The 12,368-nt window shown below is 30.6% G+C and overlaps 2 protein-coding genes across 2 annotated transcripts; both read right to left on the bottom strand.

The window, feature by feature from the left end:
• Window positions 1-229: 229 nt before the first annotated feature.
• Window positions 230-6,202, bottom strand: LOC142631574 (uridine/cytidine kinase UKL1, chloroplastic-like). Its single transcript, XM_075805770.1, has 14 exons — window positions 5,796-6,202; window positions 5,157-5,248; window positions 4,620-4,689; window positions 4,391-4,509; window positions 3,933-4,029; window positions 3,608-3,687; window positions 2,452-2,646; window positions 1,869-1,952; window positions 1,723-1,783; window positions 1,424-1,484; window positions 1,075-1,168; window positions 905-977; window positions 584-666; window positions 230-458 (listed from the first exon to the last, which is right to left on the bottom strand). The coding sequence occupies exons 1-14, from the start codon at window positions 6,055-6,057 to the stop codon at window positions 309-311; spliced, it is 1,521 nt and encodes a 506-aa protein (XP_075661885.1). The 5' UTR covers window positions 6,058-6,202; the 3' UTR covers window positions 230-308.
• Window positions 6,203-10,236: 4,034 nt separating this feature from the next.
• Window positions 10,237-10,772, bottom strand: LOC142633139 (uncharacterized). The gene has a single exon (XM_075807406.1). It carries the CDS (start codon window positions 10,695-10,697, stop codon window positions 10,275-10,277), a length of 423 nt encoding a protein of 140 aa, XP_075663521.1. The 5' UTR covers window positions 10,698-10,772; the 3' UTR covers window positions 10,237-10,274.
• Between the last annotated feature and the right edge of the window lie 1,596 nt (window positions 10,773-12,368).

Genomic DNA, 12,368 nt, shown 5'->3' with positions numbered 1-12,368 from the left:
TCAAACTTTATCTTCCATCACTCATCTTTCCTCATGTTTCAACCAACATGGTACTACACAATCCAAACAAGATATTATAGTAAGTAAAGAATATTAGATAAAGTGGAAAAAAGGTAAAATAGAAAATGACTTTCCTCGTTGTTTTCCCAAAACTTATTTCCTATAGATAAGTATACCACATTTGATTTGAGTGGAATGCAAAGCTGACATGACAACATAACGGCTTCTGCTATGCAAATAAATTACTATGAGCTTCAGTTCGCGTAAATCGTAATGGTATATATTTCAATCCATCTTCAATGGTCAAATTAAAAATCATCAGTTCCAAAGTAGCGATCGCCAAACTCTCCCATCCCTGGTATGACACGGAATTGATCGTTTAGTCCAGCATCAATCTCTGAAGTTACAATTTTCAGAAATGGAAACTGTTTGCATACACGATGTATCCCCTCAGGAGCCTGAAATTAGTGTCATAAAACGAATGCAAAATCACACATTTTAAGCATGGAATTTGAGGAAAGTTAATTGCCAAAAAAAAAAAAAAAAAGGCAAAAATATGTAACCAACATTCAAGCTAACTCACAGAGATGAGGTTGAGGAATATAATTCGAGACTCTGGAACTCCCTTTCGTGTAAGGAGTTCAATTGCTTGGCTGGCAGAATTACCTGCAAGGAAGCAAACAAGGCTGTCTCATAGTTATCCAAATAAATGCATCACTCACAAGTGGAAAAGAACTAGCTGGTAGTGGTACTGGTACTGGTATGCTTTTAGTTTCCTTGGATCCATGGATGAATGTTGGTTCTTAAACTTAAGACTTAATTTTAGACAATAAACAGTTAGAAAAGTTTTCTATAGATGATAAATGGAATAATATAAATGCATGTAAACAGTAACAAAGGTCACCTGTTGCTAGAACTGGATCCATGAGGAGGACATGCCGTTCTGAAATATCTTTTGGAAGCTTCTCATATATAAGCTGGATGATGTAAGAGGAAGGAGAGGTATTATGTAGGGGGAACTCCATTTCACCTTGAAGAATAAAAACCAATACACATTTCAAATATATGTGACACCTGTTTTTTATTATCACCGGTACGATGGATGAGGATTTTTCCTATCTTGATTCCTTTGCAGCATGCACGCAATGCATTCTCCATACTTTCCCCACTGAAATATAAACAATTAAGAAAACTAGTTACATATTGTTACTTTTAGGGAATATTTGGACAGAAGAAAACATAAATTCTTGGATCAAACAAAGATACGTTCTACCCTGATCCAATATCAAAGAGCCCCAGGAAGCTCCTAAAGTTAAAAGAATTTATATAACCAAGTCTTAAAATACAAACAGAAAGAAATTCACGATTGCCGCTTAAATGTAACCTGTGGTTAAAATTAAACAGCACTAAATTCTAAGCTCACCTTCGAATAACGGAAACTCCACATAATTTCTTGCAAAAGTCAACTCCGGTATACACTGATCCTGGAATAGGACTAGATACTGTAAGTGATTTGCAGCAGAGTTTGATATAGCAGTATCAATTACCAATCAGATAATAAGGATTGCAGTTTTTCCTGTGACAGGCCCAGCTTGAGCCAGGCATGGTGCAAACTCACATGACTTGAATTATATACTTTTTTAATTTTTAATTTTTTTTTGTTTCCATAATATGAAATTTTGATTTTACTTTTTTTTTTTCTCCCCTCGCCCTCAAACACACCTGTAGGAGTGATTACTTGCTTCTCCGTAAAAGGCAAGTAGCCAAGACCATGTTCCACTACCTGAAATATTTATGGTTTTTAGTATATGTTAGACACAAATGGATATACAAATTGAAGGTCCTCAAGATAACCAGTCTCTACATACCAGACGTATTAAACGATCTGAATAAAAAACAAAATCATGCTTTGTAATTTCCTTGTCACGAATCAGAGTGTGCATGCCTCTTATCTGTAAAACCAATCCTAACATTATATAAAACACAAAGGAAAAATATAATGAAGCTTAATTTGAGAAAAGTAGGAAATTCAAGCACACACTATGCATGTGGACTCTATCCCAGATAATCATTGTTCCAATCCTCCTGTCTCAGAACATGTTATATCTCTTCATGCAGCTGATTAGAATTATGATCATTAGAATTAATATTCGCACCTCCTAAAGTTATCAGACTACTACCCACTCAGAGGTTGCATCCAGTTTAACTCAGACCAAGGTATGACCATATTAGGTGGTTACTGCAGTGCACAAAAGATTGGCTGCTGCGTGGAGCACTCCTGATATCTTTTATGTTAATTAGTTTGTGTCAAATTGTGGTTTACTGATCAAATAAAAAAGTTTGTGTCAATTTGTAGTTTCAGTTTTGTTGGTTTTGTCCAGTATGAACAATGTTCTGTAAAAAATTTACCCTATTAGGTGACAGAAAGAAGAAAAGGATGATGATAAATACCTGGAATGTAGACTGAATCACATTCAAATTAGGATATATCTTGCAGAGGTTATGCTGACCAAGCTTTGTGCGGATATGTTGCACAATTAAATCAATTGCAACATGATTGTCGCCACCCCGGGGTATGATGACATCAGCATATTTCTTTGATGGAAGAATGAAACCATCAAAAGCGGGCTTGACAAACTTTGAATACTGCACAATTGATGAAACACTAAGAAACTAATTTTTCCAAGCAAATGATTGATCTCATTCAAAATCAAAATCCAAACCCAGAAGATTAAACTTAGAAAAACTTTTGTCACCCACAATTGCAGAATGCAATGCCACAAGCAAGATAACAGTAGCTAGATGCATCCTTGAACACTACAGCTCATTAATGAAGAATACTGTAACTAAGCTTTCAGAAAACTTTTGCCACTTCTGGTCCTTCCAAAATTGTATTAACATCAGAATATTTTGATTCCCATAGCTCAATTCCAACCCAACAGGCAAATTATTGTTTACTCTAGTTAAACCTAAAATAAATTGAAAACATGACGGTTTGCATAATTTGATTCCTATTACCTTGTTTTGAAGTAACTAAATTGTTACTCTTATATGGATACGCATATGTCATACAGTAAGCAAAATTGCAAATAGGAGAAAACTAATTTTACAATAAGTTATATAATTGATCATTTCCCGGCTTATGACAGTGCCAATTAGTCCTATCATAACCAATAGCCTGTGTATTCTTTTTCAAATTTCTATTTTCACAGAGGAGCATGTAAAGATAAAACTTAAATCAATAAAAATAACATAAAAACTTTAGGAGATGCATTTTTCGTTTCATAATTAAAAAAAAAGAAGAAGAGATGCATCATCTTCAATATTCAAGCTTTGTCTTAATTTATGCTGCATGATCATGACCATTTGTGCAGTTCATTGGGCTCCAAACCTTCAGAAATGCATATAATGCTGTTTCTGGTTGTAGGACCTGCATGACATTTATCATACCTGGCCTAACTACATTACATTCTTTCATTTATTTAAACACCTGCTCAAGCCTCTCAGATGTTTTCTCAAGAAACCATCCCAGCCCTGATTTTTCTCAATACGCTCAGTTCAATATGTTGTATCAATTTAATTTTATAAAAGGATAAATGATTCTTGCCTGTTCAAGAACAGAGTGTACATCTCTACCTCTGTCAACTGTGTCACGCTTTATTCTTCGGGCAAGCCTTACATCAGCATCTAGATAAGAATGTAAGGACAGTAAGATAGCTAATGAGAGGAAAACAAATTTGCACTTTGACAGTGCTTTAAATAGAAAAGTTAACAGCACAGAACTTGCTGCCAGATATCAACTAAATGGTAACAAAGTTACAAGTCTGTATAGCAATATGCTCAGTTCCAAGACAATAGTTATATCATGGACACCAGGACAGATTACCAGCAATCAAAGCTTCACAAGTTTAACAAGATATAAGGAAAGAAACCTGCATCAACGAAAATCTTCATATTCATCAAGTTGCGGACACGTTGATCATGAAAAACCAATATTCCTTCCAATATGATTACATCAGATGCATTGACCTACCAAGATATGACCAAACAAAAGAAAATGAGAGTTAATTAGCTGGCCAATAGTGCAGACCTTTGAATTGATTTAGATTTTTTTGGATCAGTAAGAATTAAGTAAATTGAAAGATGAAAATAGAGATTCGCAGTATACAGGAAGTATACTACTAAAAAGGTAGCATTAGATAGCAGGTATGCTTGCAAAATCCACAGCAATATGTGTCACCCATTATATTATCAGTTCCACTTTTAATTTTTTCTAACTGCATTAGCTTGTTACAAAAGCCATTGCCTCAAATATTTGAGCAAATCCTAACAAGAGTATAAACTTATATCAACTGGAACTACAATAGTTTTCATAAGACAAAAGAACTACCTGTCGAAAACGGTCAGAGAATCGCTGATGGTTCTTAAAATCATATATTGGAACTTGAACAGACTGACCAGATTTGAGCTTGCCAATACACTCTAAAAGTTGTTCTGTGTCAAATGCATCTATAAAGAAACCAGATATATTTTAATAGAATGACAAATTTGTAACTAATATAGGGTACATTCAACAATTATTCAAAGCCTGCATTGCTCTTAATCCATGATTAACTTACCAGGGTGATCAAAATTATACTCGTGTACATGTTTTAATTCTTCATCTGTTAAACCACGGTAGAATGAGTCCTACGAAATTCATCACAAAATTTATTAAGAAACTAAAAGAATATACTCTTTTCAAAATACTAACAAAGAGCATAATCCCATCCAAGAGGGTAAGAAGATAAAAACTTTCATAGAGCCAATAAAGCAAAATTAGGCAATTTCATGAGATTCAAAACTCTGTGACACAACACAAAATATAGCAAGATTTTACCTGCTGTTCTTATGTTACTACGATTCACTGACTTATAACATGTGGAATACATTATAGACAATAAGATTTCAATTCTATTAACCTTCTTTGCTAAGTTACCTTCAATACAATATTCTCATCTATAAAATTCAAAAAACTCATTCCTTTATAGTATCACTTTTTAACAAGTAACAAATACAATCTTTGAAAATTCATGAAGTCAAAACTACAAAGTGATTACTCAAGCAATGAGTAATGAATAATCAAAGGAGTTCAGAAGAAAAACACAAATATGCACCTGATTGACTAGCACAACCCTATGATCATGGAGTTGTTGAATCATCATGTCACATACTGTAGTCTTGCCTGATGCTGTACCTCCCGAGACCCCTGAAATTTCCAGATGTATATATTATATATATATATATATATATATATATTTTTAGTATCACATCCATGCCTAGAGCTCATTTACAAATAAAAATTGAAAAAAGAAACACTAAAACTACTAAAATAAAAAGGGTGTCACATGAAATATACATGAGTTTGTAAAATTAAAAGAATACTATAATAAAATTTGTAATACCTTGAATGATAACTTATAAAAATTACAAAAATTACATTGTGTTTTCACGTAGCATAAATTGCATAATAATTGCATTAATCACTATGTAGAAAAATATTAGTATTCAAAAGTTAAAGCTATGTTCTTCACAATTTTCCAATTAATCAATAAAAAATTATAAAGTCAAAACCGGAAAACGACAAACCAAAAAAAAACAAAAAAAACAAAACAAGGAAGTACGTAGATTTGAGTTTGTGTTCTCCGAGGTTGTTTGGTCGGTCCTAAAACTAAACGTAAAATAACAGAATAAAATTATTAGTATTATATATAGTATTCATATAGAATAATAACAATATATACATATAATATTACCAATGACGAAGGGCTGTTTGGGAGGATTGATATGGTCACCGGGGGATCCAGGGGAGGAGCATGAACCGCGGTCGGAAGAAGGTGGTGACGTGGTGGTGGCGGTGGGGCCGAGAATAAGGCCATCGGAACTCAAACCGGAGAGGTGTGGACCGGAGGAGGTGACAGTATTCACTATTTCGTATTCCATTGCAATGTTATTATTGTTATTATCATTCGTTTGAGGAGACGCCGTCGTTTCCTCCTTCATCTCTCTCTCTCTCATCACGATGATGGTTGCTGCATGAGTTAGCACTATTATTTAGTTATAATAGCAAAGATTCACACACTAATAGGGTTTTGGTTGTGGATTAGCTTTTTCAGGCATTGATTCTTTCCTTTCTTAATTTGTTCCATAAAAAGATGATGATGTTGTGATCTGCCAAGCTAAATTGTATGTTAATTAACTCAAATTTATATATTTTATTGTCTTAATATTTTCTTATATAGTTTCAAAAAAATATTTTCTTATATAAAATAAATATAGACTACTTTTTTTTTTTTTTAAACTTATGCTAATGATTGATAAATTGTAATTTTTAGCGAAAATTTCATTGGGTCCGTAAACTTTATTTTGCAACCATAAAACTTTATAACTTTTTTTTTTTTATAAACGCTTATTTTAAATTCAAAATACTGTTTTTCAATTTAAGTTAATTAGGTAAATTAATTTTTAGTTATAAAAAAATTAATAACTAAATTAATAAACTTTTATTACAAAACATATTGTGTATCTTGCAATAAATTAAATAATAATGTGATATTTGAGGAGCTTATTTACAAATGAACAAATTATTCTTTCAAATTAGGTACCCCCATTACATGGTAGTTCATGTGACGAACCATTAATCACATTATTTATTATTTTAGCTCGTGATTAAAGCACACATGAATGATCATTTAAACAAATTTTATATGTGCATGTATACATATAATATATATTCAAATCAAAGATATTATTTTAAGTATGGCTTATATGTTAAATAAACCAACATGGACAATTTATATTTTTCAAATTGCTTAGTATTATTCATATAAACAACTCGGCTTACTGCCCATGCCTACTATATTATGATTGCCTCCCTTACCCTAATCCACTTGCTAAAGAAACAATTAATCTAGTGACAATTTTTTACAACATGATGTAATTGGTGTGTCAATGGTTGATTCATAGAAAAATGATGTTGCACAGTCACAATTTACCACCTAAAACAAATTGTAAAATTGATTGTGAAAAAAGTTACAGCCTTAATTAAAAATAATGAGAGTTGTACGGTTTAAATTATTATTTCTTTATTTATTTATTTTTTTAAAGTAATAGAGTAGGAGTAAATGTATATAGTAATAAAGCGTTGCTCCCTCCTCTCACACAAGGAGCGGCCATGTGAGAAGAGTGACAATACTCCGGCATTATCCAATAAATTCCCACAAGGAATATCTTAATTAGTGCCACAACCGCGTAAGCTGCAAGCGAATCACTTTCTAAGTCTATGGTTGTCAATTCATGATCATGAGGCTTAAATATATAAAAGGAAGATCTTGGGTGTTAAACATTGATTTATTTTCACTTTCCAGTGTGTGTCACTGAAATTCCTAAGGCTTTTTAATGCTTTAAAGGGTACAAAGCTCTGTTTCATATTATGCTTCTTTTGACACTTCCACAGGCCACGCCTTCGCATCATTCCAAGTTGCAACTCCTTCTAAATTTCAATAATAAAAAAATGTAGAAGTATTGCAAATTTTATTATAAAAAATTATAAACTAATGTGTTAAGAATATGATTTGTGTTAACTTAAATAATATAATATAAATAATTGATTGAATGATTTTTTTTTTGTGATTAATGACATGTTAGCTTGTAACGATTATTTTGTAAAATTAATTTGTAGTATCCTTAGCATCACTCAATTTTAACTAAATTGAAAAAACATTACAAATTTTAGTACATAGCCTTTACAAATGTACTTCAGACATTTATTTAATATGGCACATTTTCGAAAAGATTTTGTGTTTATTTTTTTAAATATTATTTTTATGATTAGATCACTAGATTGATGGTGTAGCATAATTTTAGCCTTTTAGTATAAGTAAAAAGTGAATATTTAAAGAACTCTATACGGTAGAGTAACCTAGAAATTATAGAGGATTTCGGTCCTACCACAAAATTTGTTTCATAGAGCTTACAAACTATTGTGTCAACAATCACCAAAAACAATTTAAACATTCATTTATTTAGTGGTTAGGATTTAGGAATCATGTTTATTGCCACTTTAGTTTGCAAGCTTTCTATAGTAAAATTTGTAGCAATTTTAGAAATTTCCTTTTTGAAGTTTATTAATCACATTCATTGACATATCATTTTGTAAATATTATATAGGAAAATTTGTAATATTTTTAGCATATTTTTCTAACAATAAGTCAAAATTATATAAGTTTAGATGCACAATAAATTTCATAATTTTTTAAAATTATTGAAGAAGTGGGTTGTGAATATTTTTTTTGAGAAAAAAGTAGGTTGTAATTGATATATAATAAAATAAATGTTAGTATCGGTGATCCTATAGTAAAAGTAACGCTATCACTTCAAAATTTCAAATGTTATAAAAAGAGTTGTAAAAGTTTTTGTGTTTGTTGAGTTGTTAAAATTCGAATATCCATTTGTCCCAAAATTTTTTGATTCAGCAATAATGTTTTCTAGAAAATGAGTCATTTTTTAAAAAATATTTTCTATAAAACTATCATTTTCTAATGTTTGGTGGTAACCTTAAATAAGTTGAAAACAATCTTTTAGTTTTCCTTATTTAGCTTACAGTGAGATATAAATGTTTTCGAAAAAAATTAGTGAAAAAAAATTTCTAAAATAAGCTATACTTTTTATGTTGATTAAAGATAATTTTCCTTTGACTCATTTTTTCTAATGCTACCAAATACTAAAAAATATGGAAAACTATCTTTACACAATGTTTTCCATTGAAACAAACGGAGCGCAAATATGCTTCCTTTTTTTTCTTTTTTCTTTTTTTCCAAGGAAATGAGTAAAAATAAATGAAAAATTAAAGAAAAAAAGGGAAAATTTTATATTAAAAAAGGATAAAAGTTCCTTCATGTTTATAAGGAAAATAATGAAAATTGCTGCGTTGTATATTTGGGAGTATTATTATAGTTTTAGACAAGTTGAAATTTGAAGCTATGCATACTATTTGCATCTATGAAATTGTACTTTGCCCTGTATTATTTATATCTTGATGTGCTCAAGGAAGAAGTTTTTAGAAGGTAGAAAAATTCCTACTCTCCTTTTTTTGGTTTTTTGTTTGTCTTTTATTCTCTCTTGGGACATCTAATATATGATTTTTTTTAATAAAAAGTTTATGATCATAATTTTAATAGATTTTAACTTATTCTATGGTCTGTACCTAAAGGTCAATATCTTCTTTTTATTTATTAATTTTATTTAAATTTATATGAAATATAGCAATTTTCGAATTTATTTATTTTTCATTTATAAGATAATATTAAAATGATGTCCCTTTAAACGTTATCTGCTTATATATCTGTCTCATCAATGAATTTTACAAAATTTTGAGCAAGATCAATAGGCACATCTGCACCAAGAGGTCCAAGACTCGTTGAAGGCCAATTATTCCCTATTTTTTTTTTCTTATATGTTTAATTTGAAAGGCGGATCCCTCAATCCAAGCTAGGAATGGTGTCACTGTATGCATGAGTTGTGGTCGATCTCTTGGTGATCTCTACAAGTGATGTAGATGATCACTTATACGAGAGAGGCAGGGGTTAATTGTCAAGCTTGTTAGTTAATTTAGCATATATATCACCGCACATTTTTGGCATGGTTATTCCACAAGTACTAGTAGGGTAGGAGGGACAAAGATTGAGGTTCAAGTCTTCAATATAAAGTTTCGATTACATGTACACTTAGATTAAGCTAAAATGAGATTTTCATTTCAAATTAAAAAAAAAGAGTAAAATTAGAATATGTTAAAGGTGTAAATGAAGAGAACATATCTTATGCATTTATATATAACATTCTTCCTCTCATAGTATGTGAGTCCTACATGATTATAAGACCAGACACTATAAGAGGGATAATGTGTAATAACATTTAGTTCATATAAATAAATGTTAATGAAAGAAATACCACCCATTTTATCATAATAGATTCTTTTTACACTTTATACTATGAAATAATACAAGTAAAGAATAATTAACACTAATAAAATTCAATTGAAAACAACATTGCAACTGTATATTTTAGAAACTGGTGAATTGAAAGAAATATTGATACACACATTAAAAATCTAATCATCACACAGGGGATGCCTAAAATGATTGAGACATACCAAAAATCTAATCATCACACAGGGGATGCATAAAATGATTGACAAATTAAAAATCTAATCATCACACAGGGGATGTCTTAAATGATTACAGCATCATAATTCTAAATTCTTCAAAACTAAGCACACCATCTCCATTCAAATCAAACTGATTGATCATCACTCTGCACTCTTCAATCGACTTTGAGTCACCCAATCTGCTGAGCATTCTTTTCAAACTCTTGGGTGTAATAAAGCCACAACCTTCCATATCATACATTGCAAAAGCCTCTCTCAAATCCTTTATCTTCTCTTCCTCTTCTCCTCCTTCCATTAGCCCAATAAAATCTTCTAAACCCAAGAAACCATCTCCATCAGAATCCAATGCCTCCATTGCAACCTCAATCTCTTTTGAAAATAGGTCTCCACCCATAAGACTCAAACCATGTCTCAAGTCTGAGGCCGATACTTTCCCATCACCATCTTCATCAAAGTAATGGAAAACTTGCTCAAGGTCTTCAGATTTCCTCATGATAGAATTGTTGTGAGAAATGGAATCAAGTTCTAACAAGCTTGTTTGCTAACTTGAATTGCACTACAACATTGTTGACACATTCTTATATACACTTTTGAGGCTGAACCATCTATGATCATGGGAAGAACTTGCTGTGAGTTTTCGAAACATGTGAGGAAGTTTTCAAAATGAAGAAAAAATCAAAAGGAGGAATCCAAAGGCTATTAGGTCATGTATTGCTATCATGAGAATAGTGTCTAAAGGAATAGACGAGGAAACAAAGCCAAAATCAAGCGTCTAGAACAGCGTTTGCCGGTCAACAAGGCAAGGACTTTTGAATTTTTTTCTACTATCTTATGAAACACAACTTGGTCTACTGAAACATGATTTGTTACATTACCTTTCTTTTTTATTTTTTGGTGTGTCTTTCACTCTTACTCATTCTTTATGGTCAAGGAATGAGTCTTTGGATATGAGCAATTATTTTCTGTGTGCTGCTGACCAATTCTTTCTAGTCAATGAATGAGTCTTCTGAGCAATTATTTTATCTATGCTCTTGACCAATACCACGCATTCTATGTATTGAGCTCTTAACTTGTCTCATAATCAAGAAAAAGTCCGCCCTTTATTGTTTTTATCTTTTTTTTTTTAATGAATATATTTTATTACTCAAATTAAATATTTCAAATTTAAAAGTACATCTATGTCACATCATTTAACATGGAGAATTATATTTCCTATGTACCATCATCTGGGCAAAGAGGCCAAACTTGTTGGAATTTCTTTCCTTCTTAATACCCTCACTAATAGTGTATTGATATATACATGACAACTCAATATGGTTTGAGGCCTAAAATGACAATTTTAAATGTGGTCTTTTTCACATTTAATTAGTAATTTTGTATTTCAATGTAGTTAAAATATTTAAAAGTTTATCGTTTCTTAAAATGCAAAATTACTAATCAATTTTTTGTATTTAAATTTAGTTAATGTTTCATTTTTAATGATTATATGGCTAATTTAAAATATTTAAAGTAAGATTTCATTATTTTTAATGTTGAAACTTGAAAAAAATTACTTTTGAAAAAACAAATATAACAAATATTGTTAGTAAAGTGATCTAAGAATTTTAAAAAGATAGTCTTTTTTATATAATCAAGGATCGTTATATTAAATATTTGAATATCATTACAATATTGTTAACTTTCTATTGTATTATTTTTATATTTTATTATATTATAACTCTTTTTTATTAATTTTTTTTTACTCATATGTGGCTTAATTTATTAATAAATTCTAATTTAACAAACACGCTGTTGCAACTTCCTTATTAGATAGAATCATCTAATAACTTCAATAGGATAAAGACGAATTTAACAAAGATTTTTTTTTTTTTTGATAGGATAGAACTTGTTGAATTAATAACGAATCAAAACAAGGTCAATTTTATATATAGGAAAATTTTAGCATATTAAAAGAGATGAAAATTTATTATTCTTTTTATTAGAAAAAAAGAGTTTTAATTTACATTAAGTAAGGAGATGCACGGAGAGAGAGAGAGAGAGAGAGAGAGAGAGAGAGAGATTGTTAAGTATGTGGTCATGTGGGAATTGAATGGATAATGTTGACAAATTACTGTATGGAATATTGATATAAAATAAAAAAATTGAAGTATCAAATTACTATGGT

This window comes from Castanea sativa, chromosome 4 (assembly GCF_040712315.1).
Source record: "Castanea sativa cultivar Marrone di Chiusa Pesio chromosome 4, ASM4071231v1".
Lineage (NCBI taxonomy): Eukaryota > Viridiplantae > Streptophyta > Magnoliopsida > Fagales > Fagaceae > Castanea > Castanea sativa.
This window is presented reverse-complemented; position numbering and strand designations above follow the sequence as displayed.

Bases quoted from the DNA above. Each gene is read 5' to 3' on its own strand.
- LOC142631574 (XM_075805770.1), bottom strand. From the start codon at position 6,057: ATGAGAGAGAGAGAGATGAAGGAGGAAACGACGGCGTCTCCTCAAACG. The intron at 4,690-5,156 runs GTGCATATTTGT...TGAATTTCGTAG, and splicing joins GGGTTGTGCTAGTCAATCAG to GACTCATTCTACCGTGGTTT. The intron at 1,784-1,868 runs GTATGTAGAGAC...TAAATATTTCAG, and splicing joins CAGATCGTTTAATACGTCTG to GTAGTGGAACATGGTCTTGG.
- LOC142633139 (XM_075807406.1), bottom strand. From the start codon at position 10,697: ATGAGGAAATCTGAAGACCTTGAGCAAGTTTTCCATTACTTTGATGAA.